Source organism: Gracilinanus agilis, chromosome 5, assembly GCF_016433145.1.
Source record: "Gracilinanus agilis isolate LMUSP501 chromosome 5, AgileGrace, whole genome shotgun sequence".
NCBI classification, from domain to species: domain Eukaryota; kingdom Metazoa; phylum Chordata; class Mammalia; order Didelphimorphia; family Didelphidae; genus Gracilinanus; species Gracilinanus agilis.
The window spans coordinates 290,947,307-290,966,139 of record NC_058134.1 but is presented as its reverse complement, the minus strand read 5'-3'; the positions used below and the strand labels follow the sequence as shown (position 1 = coordinate 290,966,139).

Below are 18,833 nucleotides of genomic sequence, written 5' to 3'. Positions count from 1 at the left end.
TAACCTTGGGGAAGTCATTTAATCTTGTTTGCCCAGCCCTTGCCCATCTCCCTTACAATTCTACTAGGACATAAAGTAAAAACAAACCACGTTATTGAGAAGGGCTTTATCAGACTGCTGAGAGTCAGACACAAAATGATGGGAACCCTTACTCTAAGCCAACTAAAGTACAGATTTACAAAAAATAAAGTCAGATTTATTTAAATAACAAATTTTGGTGAAATTATACAAAGTAAATGCATGTAACTCAAGTAATATAATCTTTGTGGGGGAAGCAGCTGTGACCCAGTAGACAAAGAGCTGCTGCGTCAGAAAGCTTTGGGTTAAAATACTGCCTCTGACACATTTTAGCAGTGATAAGTAATTTAATTCAGTACCCCATGGCAATTATATAAGGCTGTAAAATTATAGAGCTAGGACTGATCTGCATGGATAGACCAATTTTCCCTACCAGAATGAATGGAATCATAGACCCATCTCCCTCTCCCCAATGCACCAAATAAATCTCCTAAAAACCTATATTCATTGTCAGTAGAAAAAATGAACCAAAAAGTACTGGGGCTTTGAAAATGAGAAAGTAATATGGCAGATGTCTTACACAGGTAACACAGATAATTAGGCAATTTTGAAGGTTAAAGGTAGGATGGGGAAAAGAAAAGAATGAGGAGTTAAGGGAAGAAATTTCAAGGTGAGCAGTAAAAATAAGGAATAAAATCATGAAAATAAAAAGGAGGGAAAAAAAGAGAAATTTCATTTTCCCACGAAGTCAATGGATGTTTCCTCTTTTCCTAAAGAACCCCAATCCTGCACTCACTCACCTTTCTATATAAAAATCTCAGAATATTCTAGGTCCTTCCTTATTTAATCTCTGGAGTGTGGGTTAGGAAACCAAGCTTTGTTTACACTACTATAATAAAAATCAACTTTTTTGTAAAGGTATTACTGAGGAATTCAGGAAATATATAACTGCCAAAAGGAGAAGCAGCAAAATGAGAGTGTTTTTATTCTACACAAATTAGGGCATAAATTCCAGCAAAGCTGGGTGGAGCATTTGGCCAGGTTCTAGTGTCATCAACAGAAGTCCTGTCTGGGCAATAGCAATGATAAAATTCCTGGAGAAGAACCATGGCCAAAGGAGCCAAAAACAATGAATAAAAACCAAAATCCACTTTTCAGGATTTCCACTTTTTAGTCACAAACCAAACACCCCCAACTGGGACTGTTAAATTCTAGCTGGAAGGGGAAAATAAAGGCAAGGAAGGAGTAAACTTAGGATCCTTTAAACGTGAAAATGAAAAATTCAGCTCTTCCCAGTGATGTAATTTCAAACTCTGAAACATTCAAACTGTGTCAGACTAATTATGAAGTCCAAGAAAAGGAGTCAGTGGAACACTGGCCTTCATTTGTCACATCAAACTAAAACTAGATGATATCAAGAGCTAAATCTTCCCTTGCCTCCTGCCCACCTTCTCACTACTACAGAAAGCACCATGATTCTGCCCATACTTCTGGCTAAAGTGCCAATGGGTATCACCTGCTTCCCATTTTTACCCAAACTGTCTTCTCATAGTCTTTGCCCAAGACCCATCATTTCTCATTTGGTCTGCTATAATCTCTCTTAGTAGAATCTGCACCTTCACATTTCTCCATGACCAACTCCAACTGTCAAAATGAGCCACACCATGAACTTGGAGAGTATTGAGATGGGCTTTGTGTATGGGTTGTAAAAAGCCTTTCTCATTATTCTATATTTGGCTTTGATACATCAATCATTTTTTTCTTCCCCAGAACTTTGAATCAGAACTCTGGCAAGGATTCAAAAGTCTTTATTCTGCATGGTACAGATACTCTTCTGGAATTAGATTATTCATTTTTCAAAGTACTGCTATAGGCAGTGCTTAAGTCAAGCAAGCTGAGACTCCATTTCTTTTTGGGGACTGAAAGAGGTAAGGGTGGAGCCAGACAGCTATCATACATCTTTATTTCTTCAACTGAAGTGAAACAACTATTTACTTTCTTTTAAATCTCAATTCAAGCACTGATAGGTTTCATCATTTTGCCTATCTTTTTCTGATTGACACAAAAGAGGCCTGGATAAATTTTCTTGGCAATAAAGACAGCCTATTAGTAAATCTGAAGGCCTCACCTCAGGAGACACCGATGCATATGCACTCTTGGACTCTGAATACTTCTTTCAAAAAACTATGACAATCAATGTAATCTATGACAAGTATATCATGAAAGGGCACGGGAAGAAGTGAGGCCAATACTGGGGAACCTCTAGCTATGACAAACTTGAGTACATGATGTCCTGTGACCATCCACAGAAAATGGGACATCTGAATGACATCCTCTTAAAGGTATGTCAGTCTAATATATCAGGCTGCTTTAGTAAAAGTCTTATAGAAGTTACCAAGAAATCATTTTTATCTTCTACCTTAAAGATTTTCAATTTGTCTTAAACCAAAAGGAATTAGACTACATTGCAGGATAACTTTAATGGACAAAAGTTTCTTTTGTATAAAAACCAATTAAGCTTCATCCAAGTGCTTAAAAAAAAATCCAAACCCATACAGAGTCTTTGAACATTGTCTTCTTCAGCCCTAATTCAATCTGTAAAGGGAATTCTTGACAATCTACATGTAAAACAAGAAAGGAATACCCATAGTCACAGACAATCATTTTTTAAGTAGAACAAAAACATATGGGAAGGGTGTGAATACAAACAGGATCATAGAATTCTGGATTTCAGAACTAAAAAAGACCTTGGAGATTACATTATTTACCACCCTTACTTTATAGATGAGGAAAGAGAGAAGCACAAAAGGATTAAGTTGCCCAGGATCATAGAGTGAATTAACGCAAAGCTAAGGATTAGAACCCAGGTCTTGATTCCTAGTTTAGGGATCCTTCTACTGACATGGGAAAGACTTTCTTAAAAAGTACCCAATCAAAAACACTACATAACCATAGACACAGGGTAGAAAGAGTAAAAAAGCCCAATACATCAAAAGAACAATCTGAGAACTTCATTGGGAAAAATTAAATTTGGGAAGTACAGTCAGTGCTCAAAATCTTGCCAACATCATTGTGTAATAGTGCCCAAAAAAAAAAAAAAAAAAAAAAAAAAAAGAGGAGAGAGCGAGCACTTCTATTTTGTTTTTCCCATCTCTGACCCTACTCATATTAATGGCCACTTTTGGCAGCTGTTTCCTCAGTCCTCTGTGGAAACTTGCATGCCACCACAGCATTGCAGGATCACGCTATTGTGGCAAAAGAATCTAATGGCAAAGGGATATGGTATGTGGGGAAAAAAAAACAAAGTTTCCACCATTCTGCTTTTCCAAGAACAAATACACTCCAGTGAAAGCAGAGACTGCAGGAATGTCATGGGGGAATTGGTTGGTGGATGGTCTAAGGAACATAGATTCATTTTTATTTATATATTAGAAAAAAAATTACATGGCTCCAGATTATCACAAAATTTAACGTCTTTCAATTAAACACACAATTCCCATCATCATTATGCCCTACGTAAAACCTAAATGATGTGACAGGTTTCTATCAATATTCAACAACAACACAGTCCAGAAATTGTAACTAAGAAATAGCTGCAAAACTGCATGCCAGACAGAAATCTGTGTGTGCTAGGAGGGCTGGGATTCCACCTCTAGAGTGTAGCACCACCCCACCTCCACGACAGGCTCCTGCAGCCTTCCAAATCTCTATCCACATCCCTCTGTAAGATGGGGTGTCTCCAAGAGGTGAAGGAAGCAGCAGATACCCAGCGTGGGATGCTTTCCTTCTATTTCAATATGATGTGGTAGCTATCATTGGTTTCAGCTGAAAAAGAAGCAGAAAGATCATTTGTCACCTCCAAAACACGAGAATGGGGAGAAGTAAGACAGGTTCTCCTAAGAGAAAGAAAGAGATTTTGTAGCTACTACACAGAGCAATGCACTTATACCAGAAAAGCAGTAAAAAAAGTATCATGCACTACTGAAAATAGGATGACTGCCACTAAATGAATAGTTAGAGGGGAGCTAACAAACTTTGATAATGCCATGAGACAACTTGGAGTAAACGATACCTCGTAGAGAGTGTTTCCTTACCAATATACTAAGTATTAACAGTACTTTCCCTTTTCTTCCTCTAAAAGAGACAAAGTATGAAAAAAGCCCTAAATAACTTAGAGGAATATGACATCATGGCATAATGGCTAGAGTCTGACAACAGACTGCTCATATATGATTTTGGGGCAGTCATTTAATTTCTTAGTCCCTCAGACAACTTTTAAAGACTTTATGTGGCAGAAGTTGTGGATCTATTTTGACCGAAGGAGTTTCTTTCATCAGAATGCCACAGATGAAATCACAGGTCAGACCAAATGAAAAGGACAGTATTTTTATTATTCTATTACCTTTCATTGTGTCCAGAACAAAACAAGCTTCCTCCTGAAAGTTCTGAATCATCTAAAAGAAGCAATAAGATTTAAGTGAAAAAAAAGTTCTAAATAACTAATAGACAGAAATACGAATTAAAATAACTCTGAGATACCTAACAGAGTGGTTGGCATGACAGAAAAGGAAAATGATAAATGCTGGAGAGGATGTGGAAATGTTGGTGTAGTGAGTTGGTCCAACCATTCTGAAGAACATTTTGGAACTATACCTAAAGAGCTATCACACTGTACATACTCTTTGACTCAGTAAAACCACTACTAGATCTGTATCCCAAAGAGATCATATAAAAGGGAAAAGGACCCATACATAGACATTTATTTTTAGCAGTTCTTTTTGTGGTGGCAAAGATTTGGAAAATGAAGAATGTCCATCAATTGAGGGATAGTTAAATAATATGTGGTACATAATTTTGATGGAATATTACTGTGCTGTTAAAAATAAAGGTGATGGTTTCAGAGAATCCTAAAAACACCTACATGAAATGATGCTGAGAAGGGAACAGGATCAAGAAAGCATTGAACACATAACAACAATATTATAATGATGAACTGTGAAAGACTTAGCAATTCTGATGAATACACTGATCTATCACAATTCCAAAGGACTCAGGAAAAATGTAATACAGTGATCTCTTACCTATTGCATGAGTTAGGTTCCAGAAACCCCCACGATAGGTGAAAATCCACAAAGTAATGGTTATTTATTTTATCTTATTTTATGTGTACACGTACACACACACACACACACACACACACACACATACACACACACACTCATTTATTTGTTTGTTTGTTTGTTTATTTTAAGGCTTTATAGACCCTTCCCACTCTCCTATAAATCTTTTCTACATTCTTATTAACCTACAGTCACTGAGCCAATCCATGCCCAGGATATAGAACACAGTGCTGTGGTTGGTCGCATTTCATTCCATCAGCCAAGAGTGTGCTGGGATACGTGTAACTCTGCGATACCAAGTTAGATATATGTTTTTTTAAACCCATGATACAGTGAAGCTGCGATAAGTGAACCGCAATATAGCAAGGGATGACTGTACACCGCTAAATAGAGAACTTATAAGAGTTCAGAGAGTGAGCTGAAGAATATATTTTCCCCATTACCTTTTTTGGGAGGGAAAGGGGCACTGAACTAAAGCATAAATATGTTTGCATGACTTCATATACCTAATAAGTATTGTATTTCTTGTTTTCTCAATGGATAAAGGATGGAGAGAATTCGGTACTAAATACTTTAGAGCTTAGGGTTAGAAACCATCAACAAACAAATAAACTTCCAATGTGAGGCACAAGTTGAGCAGCATTTACACAGAGATAAGTCAGACAGTCCTGGCCCTCAAGGAGCTTCTGTTCTAATTGAGGAGAAAACATGGACACATTATCTACACACGATGAATACAGGATAGCTTGAGGAGAGGATGCAGACCAGGTCAGGCTTCCTGAAGGGGGTGGCACTTGAGCTAAGTCTGGCAGTAAATCAGCTAAGACAGTGATGTAATGAGGAAGTCATTGCAGGCATAGGAGAAAGCAAGTGTCCAAGGCATTGACAGATGGCCCCTGAGGCACGTCCTGTGTGCCAAAAGTGGAGTAGGCCACTGTGGAGAGAACCAAGAATTAGAGAAGGAAAAGGAAGGTGTGAGAAGGCTGGAGAGGCAGGAAGGGGTCTCTGTGTCAAACAGAGGAGTTTATCCTGGGAGCTAGGAGAACCCCTGGAGTTATTAGGGGTGGTGACACGGACAGCCCCGAGTTGCAAAAGGAGCACTGTAGCCTCAGTATAGGCGGATAATGGATGGAATGGAGAGAGGCCTGAGAAAGAACACCATAAAAGGAGACTGTTGCAGACATCCAGGAGAGAGATGAGGAGATGGCTGTGAGTGGAGAGAAGCAGATGTTTGCCAGAGCTGTTGTGGAGACAGAAGTATAGGATGACACTGAGGTTATTACAAACTTGGCTCACTGTAAGGATGGTGGTGCCCTTGAGAGTGATGGAGAAGTCTAGAACAGGGATGGTTTTGGCAGGATGGAAGAAATGAATTCTCTTTGGACATGTATTTCAGATGCCCAATGGGTAGCATTGGAGTTCAAACAGCAGACACTAGATAGTCAACCAACATTTATTAAGTGATTACTGTGGGCCAGACACTGTGCTAGGGATATTCCAATGGGGGGAGAAAACAAGTGAATAACCATGTACATATAAAATACATACAGAATATATGGAAGGTAATCTTAGAGAAAAGGAAATATTAGTAGAGGGTCCTGAGAAAGGCCGCCTGCACAATGTGGAACTTTTAAGCCCAATCTGGAAGGAAGACAGGGATTTGGGAGCCATCTGCACAGAGATATTCTACTATGATATGAAGAGCCTCTTTAATTCCTCTGCCTTGCGCAAAATGAGTTTTGAATTGGAAGACTAACCTGCTGAATTCATGTTCTTCAAAACCCTTCAGAATCATCTGCTCTTTTGCTTACATATTTCAAGGGTATTTGAAGAAGACATTTTAGTTTTAAGCAGAAAAAAGAAGCGACATACAGAATGGTCCCTAGTATATTTGACCGGTACTGTATTAGATGATGCTTTCTGGAATATTTAATTGCTTTATGATAGAACTCTATTCAGAATTTACCTCATCACTGATGAGCACATGGATCCCTGTTGGCCCCTGTTTGTAGATCTGACTGATCTGACGAGGGGAAATACTGAAAAGCTGAGCGATTTTCTCTGTCAGCTCAACAGCTGTCAGTTCTTCCAGATAGATGGCATGGTACACTGCAAAGAGTAGAAGAAATTGGCATTCAGAGCCAGAATGTTCACAATGCAAGGATATTCCCATGCAAATCAACAGAGTAACCAACAATTATTTATTGACCTCCTATGCCGTGCCAGATAATGTACTAAGCAATAAGATTACAAAGACAAAAATGGCACAGTCCCTATTCTCTAGGAGCTTACATTCTAGTGAGTAAAAAAGTGCATATTTGGAAAACTTAAGACAGCTACAAAATAGATAGAAGGTCATTTGGGGGAGGGTGTTAGGCAAAAGCTTCATTGTAGAAGATGGCATTTGAACTAAGTTTTGAAGGAAACTATAGATTCTAAAAAGATGGAAGTGTCTTCTAGGTACAAGGGACAGTTAGTGAAAAATTAGAGAGAAAGGAACTGCAGTGCCATGTATGAGGGATAATAAGAAAGCCAGCTAGACAGGACCATTGCATGCATAAAAAGAAGTAATGTGAATGAGATTTAAAAGTATTGGGTTTTGTTGTTGTTGGTTGGGGGTGGGGGGAGCCTCAGTGGATAAAGCCAGGAGTAGAAACTGGAGGTCCCGGGTCCAAATGTAGACTCAGAAACTTCCTAGCTGTGTGATCCTGGGTTAAGTCATTTAACCCTTATTGTCCTTACTACTCTTCTGCTTTGGAATCAATACTTAGTATTGATTCTAAGATGGAAGCTAAGGACTAAAAAAAAAAATGATTTGGGGCCAGGTTCTGAAGGATTTTAAAAAGCTAACATAGGAATTTATATATGATTCCAGAAATTAATTCTCTAAGCACAGACTTCTTTTTCTATAAATTCCCACATCTGCTGCTTAGTCAACTCTCTTCATATAAATGCCCAACTACCCCTTTGACCTCTCTGAATCCATCTTATCTTCTGAATGACCTACCAAAGAAAGCACCATTTGAGTCTCCATTCTCCTGTTTCTGCTGTTGTTGCTGCTGTTGCTGCTGCTGCTCCCTCACCTGCAAGGATTCTTGGCAAACATAAATTGTCAGCCTGGGCCTCACCATCCTAAGGAAAAAACATCTTGTAAGCTGTAAGGTTTTCAAAGCAAGCAACTTTTATGGAGCATCAACTTAAAAAAAAAAAATAACAGGATCACCTAGTAGCACAGTAAATTAAAAGCCAGGCCTAGAGTTAGTAGGACCTGGATTCAAATTTGACCCAAGATACTTCCTGGCTGTCTGACTCTGGGAAAGTCACTCAACACCCCCAAACCCCTCACCAAAAGGAAAGGGTTAAAAAAAGAAAAAAAGAAAGAAAATAACATATACTTTGTGACTGATGGGATTAGTCTGCCTATATAATAGTATATAGGCAAAAGAGACTAAAAAATATGAGATGACTCAAAATACTGCGGAGCAGTGCTAAGACCCTCAGCAGAATACATGGAGTGGGTCACCATTTATACCACAATTCAATTTATTTTTCTTCAATAAATACATTCCATTACTTATTAGTATGACAACACCAGATTTCTTATAAATAATGCATTATGCCCCATTTCTTTACTCAAAATATCACACTGTAACTTTTTTAAAGCAATAAGACCTGTGATCTGGCACAGGAGAAGGCAATAAACAATAGATGATTACTGACTGATTGACAAAACAGCTTAACAATGCATCTTAACACCTTTTAAAAAAAGTCTTAGCACTTAGCACTGCCTAAAGCAGTGCAGTCAAATCAGACATAAGTGGATCCCTGTCTACTGCACACTGGCTTAGAAAACCACCTTATCTCTGTTGCACTGTATACTGATCTATTTTGTTAAACACTTCCCAATTGCATTTCAGTTGGATTCCTGCACTTGGGAGTTGCACTGAAAGCTGGACAACTCTGGCTAGAACCCTAGGAGATTCAGTGCCTTTCCCAAGGTTGCACGGCCAGTAAGGGTCATAAAACTTAGTCTTACTAGCTCTGAGGCTGGTGCTCTGTCCACTAAGGCACACTGTCCCTTTATAAACTACTCTTAAAATTCTACTTCTTCCATGAAATTCTTCACAAATTCAAGTAATCTAAAAAGCACTCATGCTAGTCATGTTTATAATGTTTCTCTACATAATGCCTAGTACACAATAAGTCTTTTTAATATTGATCATGGGACCTCTACTCCATCTCATCCCTTCTTGAATTACAATAAAATCTCTTTATCTCCTGCAAATATGGGGTACACTATGATAGTGAATCCACTGGACCATAAATGGAAAGGAAAAATTTTTTGACAGGGCAGGTAAGTATCCCTCAAAATACCCTGGACCTCAAATCCCAAAACAAATCAAGGTCTGACACCCAAATTCATGCTAAAACTAATTACATACCGCCCTTTTAAGGCATTAAAGAGTCGGATTCCATCAGCAGGTCCACAAATTTGGATGACATCATCTCTGGTTAACTTCAATAAATCTGCACCTAATAAACAAAATATAAACATGGAAAATAAAGCAAAAGAGTTTCTATGTCAATTAATGCTATAACAGACACCAATACGGGCTTTTGAATAAAATAAAAAATAGCACTGAATAGAAGATATCCACATTCTTTTCTTTAAAGTACTCTTCAAAATGGTAGAATAATAGGAAAAGAAAAACTGAACTCTCCTACAAAACTCCTTCAAATAGATCTAGGACATTCACCAGACCTAAAATTATGGGGAAATTAAAAAAAAAAAAAAAAAAGTCAGTGAGGAATTTTTCTTGCCCAGTCAGCATAAAAAGTCAAAGAAGTATACAGGGCCTGGGGCCTGAACTGGGCCCAGGTAAGAAGCAGCCCCAGGCTCACACTAGGGCTGAAGTCTGTAGAAAAGTAACTTGGACAAGAATATCAGGCCAAAGTGGAGACTATATAGCTCTGTCTGTCCCACCCCCTTGCCCCCAGGTACTCACATGGCTGAGAGTGTTTGAACCAAGGGCAGTCATCTGTCACTGCTGAAGGTGATTCTTAAGCTAACCCCAAGATACCAGAGTAACAAAATTCAATGCCCCAAGAAAGTAGCAACCAGGACCGGCCTAGCCCTAACAATTCCAAAGCCAGGAAGAAGGCTGGAAGAATGAGCAAACAAAGAACCCTACAATAAAACAACTATTATGGTGACAGAGATACTCAAGACAAAAACTCAGAAGAAGAGAATGATTTATAGCTTTGGTATATATAATATTACTACTTTGTCTACAAGATCAAAGGAAAAAGGTCTATCTGTACAAAAATACAGCAGCTCTTTTTGTGGTGATGAAGAACTGGAGACTCAGGATGCCCCGAGGGAATGAATGAATAAGTTGTGGTATGATTCTGATGAACAATTGTTCTATAAGAAATAATGAAGAGGATAACTTCAAAAAAACCTGAGGGGACTTGTACAAACTGATTCAAAGAGAAGTGTTAAGATGGAATTCTCTCTCCCCTATTCTTTAGATTTTAGCCACCAGGAATGTATACAGCCCAGCCCAGCCCAGAATCAATCTCAATCCCTCTCCCCTCTCCTCCCTCCTCCCTCCTTCCCTCCTTCCCTCCTTCCTTCCTTCCTTCTTTCCTTTCTCTCTCTCTCTCTCTCCCTTCCTCCCTCCCTCCCTCCCTCCCTCCCCCCACTTCGCTCTTCCTATTTCTTTTGTGTAATCAATTCCTGGTGACAAAAAGTCTCAAATACTCAGTCCAACCATAATTTTACCCTTTACAAAAGGGAGCAGAACCAGAACAATTTACAATGATCAACTATGAAAGAAGCAGCAACTGTGATGAATAAATTGATCTACCACAACTCCAAAGGACTCATGATGAAAAATGCTATCCACCTCCAGATAGGAAACTGATGGACTCAAGAAGGAAGACTAAAGCACATCCTACCCACCCCCCTTCGTTGTGTTTCTTCCCTTATCACCTCCCCAGAAATGGCTAATGCTGAAATGTTTTGCATGAGTTTATGTTCTCACTGTATTAATGGATGGAGGAGGGGGTGAGGAACAGAGAGAATTTGTAATTGAAAATAAAATAACAAAAAGTAATTGGAAGAAAAAATATTCATTAGAAAAGCCTCTAATGAAAATGCAGCTTGGGAAAATATTCAACTAGAATTCCTGAAAGCAATAAAGCAAGTGTTAAAAAGAATTCATAATGTTTTAATAAACAAAATGAAAGCACTAAAGGGATAAAAACTGGAAAATAAATGAGAGCCATGGAAGAAAAAACTAGAAAGGGAACTAATAGTTTGATATAAAACCTTGCCCAAGCAACAAATCTCTCAAAATTAGGAAAGACCAAATAGAAGCCAACATGAGGCAATCAGAAATATTAAAATAAAATCAAAAGATTTTAAACACTAGAAGAAAATGTAAAGAATCTTTGTATTAATTATAATCTTGAACCCTTGGACTCCATCTCCCAAAATTCCTTTTCCCTTTTGTGTACGTGCGTCATTACATTGTTTGTATAGTTTCAGGGTCTCCCCTCCCTCACTCTCTTTTCCATGTGAGTGGCTTGGGTTAGCTCCCTCTTGACTCTAGCCTTTTAGTTTTCCCTTTTTGCTTCAAGTTAAATTTAATAAATCTTATTAAAATATAATACTTGGAGTATTTTTGAATATTAATTTTTAATCTATAATTTCATAGGATAAAATGATGTGGAAAGCAGATCAAGGAAAGAAAATTTAAGGATCATTGGACTACCTCAGAATCATGACAAAAACAAAACAAACAAAAAAAAAGGCTAAATACATTTCAAGAAATCTTAAAAGAAAATTGCCCAGATCTCTTAGAATCAGAGAGCAAAATGGAAATAGAAAGAACCTATCAGTCACCTCCTAAAAGAAACAAACAACTAAAAATTTCCAGAAACACAGCTAAAATCTAGAACATCGAGGTCAAAGAAAAAACACCACAACCGGCCGGAAGGAAAGAATTCAAGTACTAAGGCGCCACAATCAGGATTACACATAATTTAGTAGCCACTTATGAAAAAAAATGAAAATCCCAGAAGGCAAAGAATATAGGCTTATAGGGAAAAAAAGCATAATCATATGGGAAAAAATAGACTTTTAATAAAGGACTTCCTATCATTCTTAATGAAAAGACTAGATCTGAGTAGAAACTTGAATGTTCAAAAACAAAAATTAAGAGAAATATAAAAAGGTAAACATTAATAAACACTCATGAAGACTAAACAAAGATATATTGTAGGGGAAGCTAGATAGCACTGTGGATAGAGAACCAGGAAGTCAGGAAGACCTAGGTTCAAATCTGACCTCAATACACTTCCTAGCTGTGTATTCCTAGACAAGACACTTAATTCCATTTACCTTGCCTGTACTGCTCTTCTGTCTTAGAAATGATTCTAAGGCAGAAGATAAGGATTAAAAAAAAAAAAAAAAAAAGATATATTGCTGACATTCTGCAATGAAAAGATGGCAGCTCTGTCTTCTCTGAACTGTATCTTCATTAGGTGTCAGAGAAGAAGTCTCCAAATGACTCTGTGATATCTTGACAATCCCCTTGAAATTTTATTTATTTATTTAATATGAGATATTTGCCCATGGTTGCATGATTCATGTCCCACCCCCCATCCTGTAGCCAACAAGCAATTCCACTGGGTTTTACAAGTACCATTGATCAAGATGTCTTTTTTTTTTTTTTTTTAAACCCTTACCTTCCGTCTTGGAGTCAATACTGGCTCCAAAGCAGAAGAGAGGTAAGGGCTAGGCAATGGGGGTCAAGTGACTTGCCCAGGATCACACAGAAGTGTCTGAGGTCAGATTTGAACTTAGGACCTTCCATCTCTGGGCCTGGCTCTCAATCCACTGAGCCACTCAGCTGTCCCCAATCAAGATGTCTTGATAATCTTAACAGAAAGAAAAGCAATGAGAAAGACGCTGGGCAAGATAGGAGAACATTTAGAGGAAACTATCTCACATCATCAGGTTGTGATAGTAAACATGCATATAAAGAAAAAGAGAGAGCTGCTGACATTTGAACCTTACTCTCATCTAAACTGGTCAAAGGAGGGAAAAATATACACACAGTTGGCTAATACATTTCATTTAAAAGGAACAAGAGAGAAGAATGAGAGGGAATATTAAAGGAGGAATTAGTTTTAAATAAAACAAATGAATAATGTACAAAAATATTTATAGTTCTTTTTCAGATGGCAAAGAACAGGAATCTAACAAGGAGTCTATCAACGAAGGAATGGATGAACAAATTATGTTATATGAATGTGATGGAATCCTATTGTATAGTAACAAATAAATGATGAAGGGGATAGTTTCACAGAAACCTGAGAAGACTTCTATAAACTAATAAAATGAATAAGTCAAACTAAAACAATTTATACATTGACTTAGAAACTCTTATCAATATAACAACCAACCACCATTCCAGAGGTCTAATGATGAAACATGTTACATAGGTTCTGATGGAATGGTAAATGACAAAATACATATACACACAAATATACGTATGCATGTACAGATGTGTAAACACATAGATTTTCTTTTAGATATGGTCAATATGGTAATTTGTTTTGTTAGAGCATATATGTTTGTAATAAGGGTTTGTTTTGAATTTGAATCTTGCCCAGTCAGCACAAAAAGTCAAAGAAGTATGCAGGGCATGGGGCCAGAACTGGGCAGGGGGAGAACTAGTGCCTACACATTACAAATAATATTTGCTGATTTTTGGTAAATGCTTCATATCATTTTAAGAAAAACTCCATTTAATATCTATGCTTTTCAGTATTTTAAATAGGAATGTTATATTTTGTCAAAGGTTTCTTCTGCATCTCTTGATAGAATCAAATGGGTTTTGTTAATTTTATTCTTGATATTATCAATTATGTTGATATTTTCCCTTATATTAAAACCTTCCTCTGTACTCCAGGTATCCTATATAGGTATCTTTACGACTTATTACTGTAGATTCCTAGCTAGTATTTTATTTAAGATTTTTGCCTCTATATTCATTAATGTGATTGGTCTATAATTTTCTTTCTGTTTTTGGTCTTCCTGCTTTAAGTCTCAAAACCATATTTGTTTTGTAAAAGAATTTATATCACTCGTAAATCCCTCTGTTCCTGATGCTTTTAGGAAGTTCAATTGTGGCTTACTGGTTTCCTTAGATATTCTATTTCTTGCTGATAGTCTCTGTAGTTTATTTTTTGTAAGTATTCTTCCATTTCTCTTACATTGTTAAATTTGTTTTGATATAAGCAAAATAACTCCTAATAATTATTTCAATTTCATCTTCAATAGTGGCATTCCACCCTTTTCATCTTTAATTCTAGTGATTTGGTTTTCTTCTCCCTTTTTTTAAAAATAAAATCATATTAACCTATGATTTGTCAATTTTGCTGATTGTTAATATCAAAATTTTAATATCAAAATCAATATTTTAATAACCAACTCCTAGATTGAGTTTTCTTGCATTTAGTTTTATTGAGCTCACCTTTAATTTGTAGGATTTCTAATTTTGTGAATTTCAAATTTGTTCTTTTTCTAATTTTTTAGTTACATTACCAATTCTTTTTCTTTTCTTTCTCTATTTTATTATTATTAGCATTGAGATACATATTTTCCCCCTCTAATTACTGCTTTTGCTGTATCCTATAGGTTTTGCTATGTCTCATAATATAAATTCTCCTTAATGAAATTATTTGTTGTTTCTATGTAGAGGGCCTAGGCAACCATCTCTTTCTCTTTTGGAAATAAGTCAAAAGTCTTAAATTTACTCTTTGGGCTCTTTTGGAAGTCTTATTGTAGCAATAAATTTAAATCTGTTTAACTTCTGGATAAAATTATTGTAAATGGTGTCAATTTCATTACTGTTCTCTCCCATTTTTGATTTTCAACAAATGTGCTTATGAAAAGATAAGCATACATATACACTATTACTGGATCTGTGATTAATTCAATCATCCTGAAAAATAATTTGGAATTTATGCAGAGAATTACTAAAATGTCCACATTCACTGACTCAGAAATTTTACTGCTAGGTATTGTTGTGAGGGTTTATTTAGTAATTTATTTAGCAATAGTGTTGGACCTAGCAGGAAGGGCTGGAGGATTCCAAGATGGAATGAAGGAGCAGGAAGTAGGGCTTGTGCTCTGGGAGAGACTTCATTAGTGGTTGGCACAAATTGTTGCTAGCCCTGGGAGATCTCAGAGTTAAGGACACCCTGCATCCAGATTCCCTGGGATCCTGAGTGGTGGAGACCTGCAGAGCTGCACCAAGTGGAGAAGGGGTTTGGGATCTGGTGGACAGCATCTCAAGCTCACTCTCTCTACCTGGGTACCATGGACCACCTTGGCTCTTGGCATCCTGTGATCATCCTTGGATAACCGTGAGCCCCAAAGCCACCCTCAGGCCTAAAGGCAAAAGGCTGTGCTGGCCAAACCTGGCTGGAACCAGGTTTGAAGCAGCCGCCCAGTGACTCCACTTTTGCTCCTTTGGGCCCTGCCTGGCTAAGGTCAATTAGATTAGAGTAGTCAAGTCCTCCCCTTTCCCCTGTGATTTGCCCTTTAGGTTTTCAAGTGCAGAATCCCCTATCCCATCTTTATTTAGTTACTCACAATTAAACTGTTAAAAACCTTTACCTTGCCTGCTGGTTTCATAGACCCTGGCCTAGTGGGAGCTTGGCAGTGAACCCTGGTCTCCCTATCCAGATTGGTCCTGTCTCTCCTTTAACCCAATGTGTGTACCCACAAACCATTTAGGTCACATTTTAACATCCCTGGTGCCCCATCTCTTACAGTATATACTCTTAAAAATAAAAGAGGGAAAAAAATGTCCACTATATAACAAAATACTTATAGCAGTATTTTTTGTAGTTACAAAGATAAAACACTGCCTATCAATTAGGAGATTGCTAAGTAAGTTGTGAAATATAACTGTAATGAAATGTTACCAATAAGGAAAAATGGATATGAAGAACATAAGAATTTCACATGAAATGATGCAGAATAAAGTAAGCAGAGTCAGGAAAACAATATACACGGTAGCATAAATAGAAAGAAAAATGAGAAACTGAATTTGTATAATTTTAATTATCAATTTTGAGGCTGTATCTTCTCTTCTTTATAGAGGAGGGAAAATATAGAAACAGAATGCTATATACCCAGATAGACTTTTAATGATGTGATTAGTTGAGAAATGATGTTTTCCCTTTTTAAAAATCCTTTATCATTTGGTACATTAGGAAATGAAGGTTATAGGAAAAGAAAGAAAACAAAAAATCTGTTTAAAAAGAGAAAAGTCAGGTTTGTCAGATCTATGGATATAGGAAGAATTTGACCAAATAAGAGAGAACATTACAAGATAAAAAATGCATAGTTTTGATTACATTAAATTTAAAAATTTTTGAAAAAGCAAAACCACTGCAGCCAGATTATAAGGAAAATAGGAAATTGGGAAAAAATTTTATAGCAAGTCTCCTTAATAAATGTCTCATTTTTCAAATACATAAAGAATTGAAATAAAATATATAAAAATACAAGTCATTCTCCAATGGATATGAACAGAAAGTTTTCAGTGAAGAAATCAAAACTACTACCTACAGCCATATGAAAAAAATGTTCCAAATCATTAATTAGAAAAATGCAAAATAAAAGAATTCTGAGGTGCCACCTCATATGGGGCAGACTGAGTAATATGACAGAAAAGGAAAATGATCAATGTTGGGAGAGGATGTGGGAAAACTGGGACACCTGGGTGGGAGATGGGGGTGGTGATTGAGCTATTAATATAAAAAATATATAGAGTCACTCTTTTTGTGGTGGCAAAGAATTGGAAATGGAGAGGATGCTTATCAATAGGGAATAGCCAAACAAGCTGTGGTATGCGATTATAATGGAATACTACTGTACTACAGGAAATGACAACCAGGAAGATTTCCAAAAAACACTGGAAAGACCTACATGAACTGATGCAGAGTGAAATGAGAACCAGGAGAATATTGTACACAGCAACAGTGATACAATATGATGAAAAACTGTGAATGACTTGGCTATTATCAGCAAAACAAAGATCTAAGACAGTGATTCCCAATGTTGGCTCTACCGCCCCTTGGTGGGTGCTGCAGGGATCTAGGGAAGCGGTGATGGCCGCAGGTGAATTTATCTTTCCTATTCATCGCTATTAAAATTTAAAAAAAAATTAATTTCCAGGGGGCTAAGTAATATTTTTTCTGGAAAGGGGGCGGAAGCCAAAAAAGTCTGGGAACCACTGATCTAAGACAATCCCAAAGGACTCATAATGAGAAAAAACTGAAGGAATGTGAATGTAGACCAAAGATGACCATTCTTCACAGCCTTAAAAAAAAAAAAAAAAAAAAAAGCATTCTTCCACAACATGAATATGGAAATATGTTTTAAATGATAGCACATGTATAACCAATATAAAATTGCTTACTGTCTTGGGAAAAGGGGAGGGGAAAGTGGAAGGTGGAATTCAGAATGTTAGAAAATGAATACCAAAACTGTTGGTAATTTGGAAAAAATGAAACATTACTGAAGGAAAAAAAGATAAAAGGACTGCCAGCTTCATAAGAGGGAAAAAATGGTACAGAGCACACAAGTGAAAGTCTTTTGTCAGAATTGATAAGACACTAAAATGTAGTTTTCCACACCAAAAAGTCAAGGAAAAAGATAATCCTAACCTGAGAAGTTTGTGAAAAGCCGTGAGAAGGTGGAGAATCGGTTGCGATGTAGCCACTGTTGAGCTTCCTGAGGGGTAGTTGTTGGCAGGAGAGTCTGAAAGCAGGAGCAAAATATAGTAACTCTGTAACTACAGATAGCACACATAGCAGATGCAATGACCAATTCAGATCTAATCTATTAATAAATTTTGTCCCCCCCCCCCAATTTCTCTTACTAGTGTGCTAGAATCTGAAAAATCTATTGAATATCACAACCTTCAAAGTGTTTCTAAGCTAAGAGCTAGCATTCAATAGGAGACTCACATCTGTAAGTGGAGGAGGCGGTTCTGGCTGGTGGTTTGGTGAGCCGTTCCTATAGAGACATTTAAAATAAGAGTAGTTAGTAAGTCCACGACAACCAGAGGAAGAGAAAGGAAAGAATGCTCAATACCTCTTTTTTTCCTTTCTAAACAACAACACCTAAGATCACACACATTAATTATACATATATATATACAGGGTGTTCCAAACATCCTGGAAGTTTTCAGTTATAAATTTTAGTTTCATTATTAAAGCTTAAAACTGCCCCAAGATTCATGGAACATCCTCTATTTAAAATCTGAGAAGTAGAGTGGCTAAAGAGCCTTCGAGACCTGGGTGGAGGCTAGCCTCTGCCATGTAAGTGGCTGTGTTTCCTCAGACAAGACACTGAACATCTCAGGGCTGAGGAAGCTAAGACTACAAATTGTCAAGAAGGTGCTGACCTGCATGAGTTCAGGGCATGTGCTTACCTGGGAGTTCACTAAAGCACAGGGCCAGTCCCTATTCTCTATCTCTAGTTCCAGTCAGTATTTCTCTATTCTGTGATTTAGGGTACCCTTATTCTCCCTCATGTTACATAGTATCCCCAGAGACCTGTAGCAGAGAGAGAGAGAGAGAGAGAGAGAGAGAGAGAGAGAG

At 37.2% G+C, this 18,833-nt stretch overlaps 1 protein-coding gene across 1 annotated transcript in view; it reads right to left on the bottom strand.

Moving 5' to 3' along the window:
- Window positions 1-2,479: 2,479 nt before the first annotated feature.
- The window catches only part of TFCP2 (transcription factor CP2), a 121,916-nt gene continuing 105,562 nt past the window's right edge, over window positions 2,480-18,833 (bottom strand). Inside the window, exons 9-15 of the mRNA XM_044679253.1 lie at window positions 18,198-18,246; window positions 17,895-17,988; window positions 9,581-9,671; window positions 8,146-8,270; window positions 7,105-7,247; window positions 4,421-4,472; window positions 2,480-3,843 (exon numbers count right to left, since the gene is read on the bottom strand). Of these exons, the coding sequence (XP_044535188.1) occupies window positions 3,806-3,843; window positions 4,421-4,472; window positions 7,105-7,247; window positions 8,146-8,270; window positions 9,581-9,671; window positions 17,895-17,988; window positions 18,198-18,246 (592 nt within the window). The 3' untranslated portion in view covers window positions 2,480-3,805. The remainder of the gene's footprint in view (window positions 3,844-4,420; window positions 4,473-7,104; window positions 7,248-8,145; window positions 8,271-9,580; window positions 9,672-17,894; window positions 17,989-18,197; window positions 18,247-18,833) is intronic.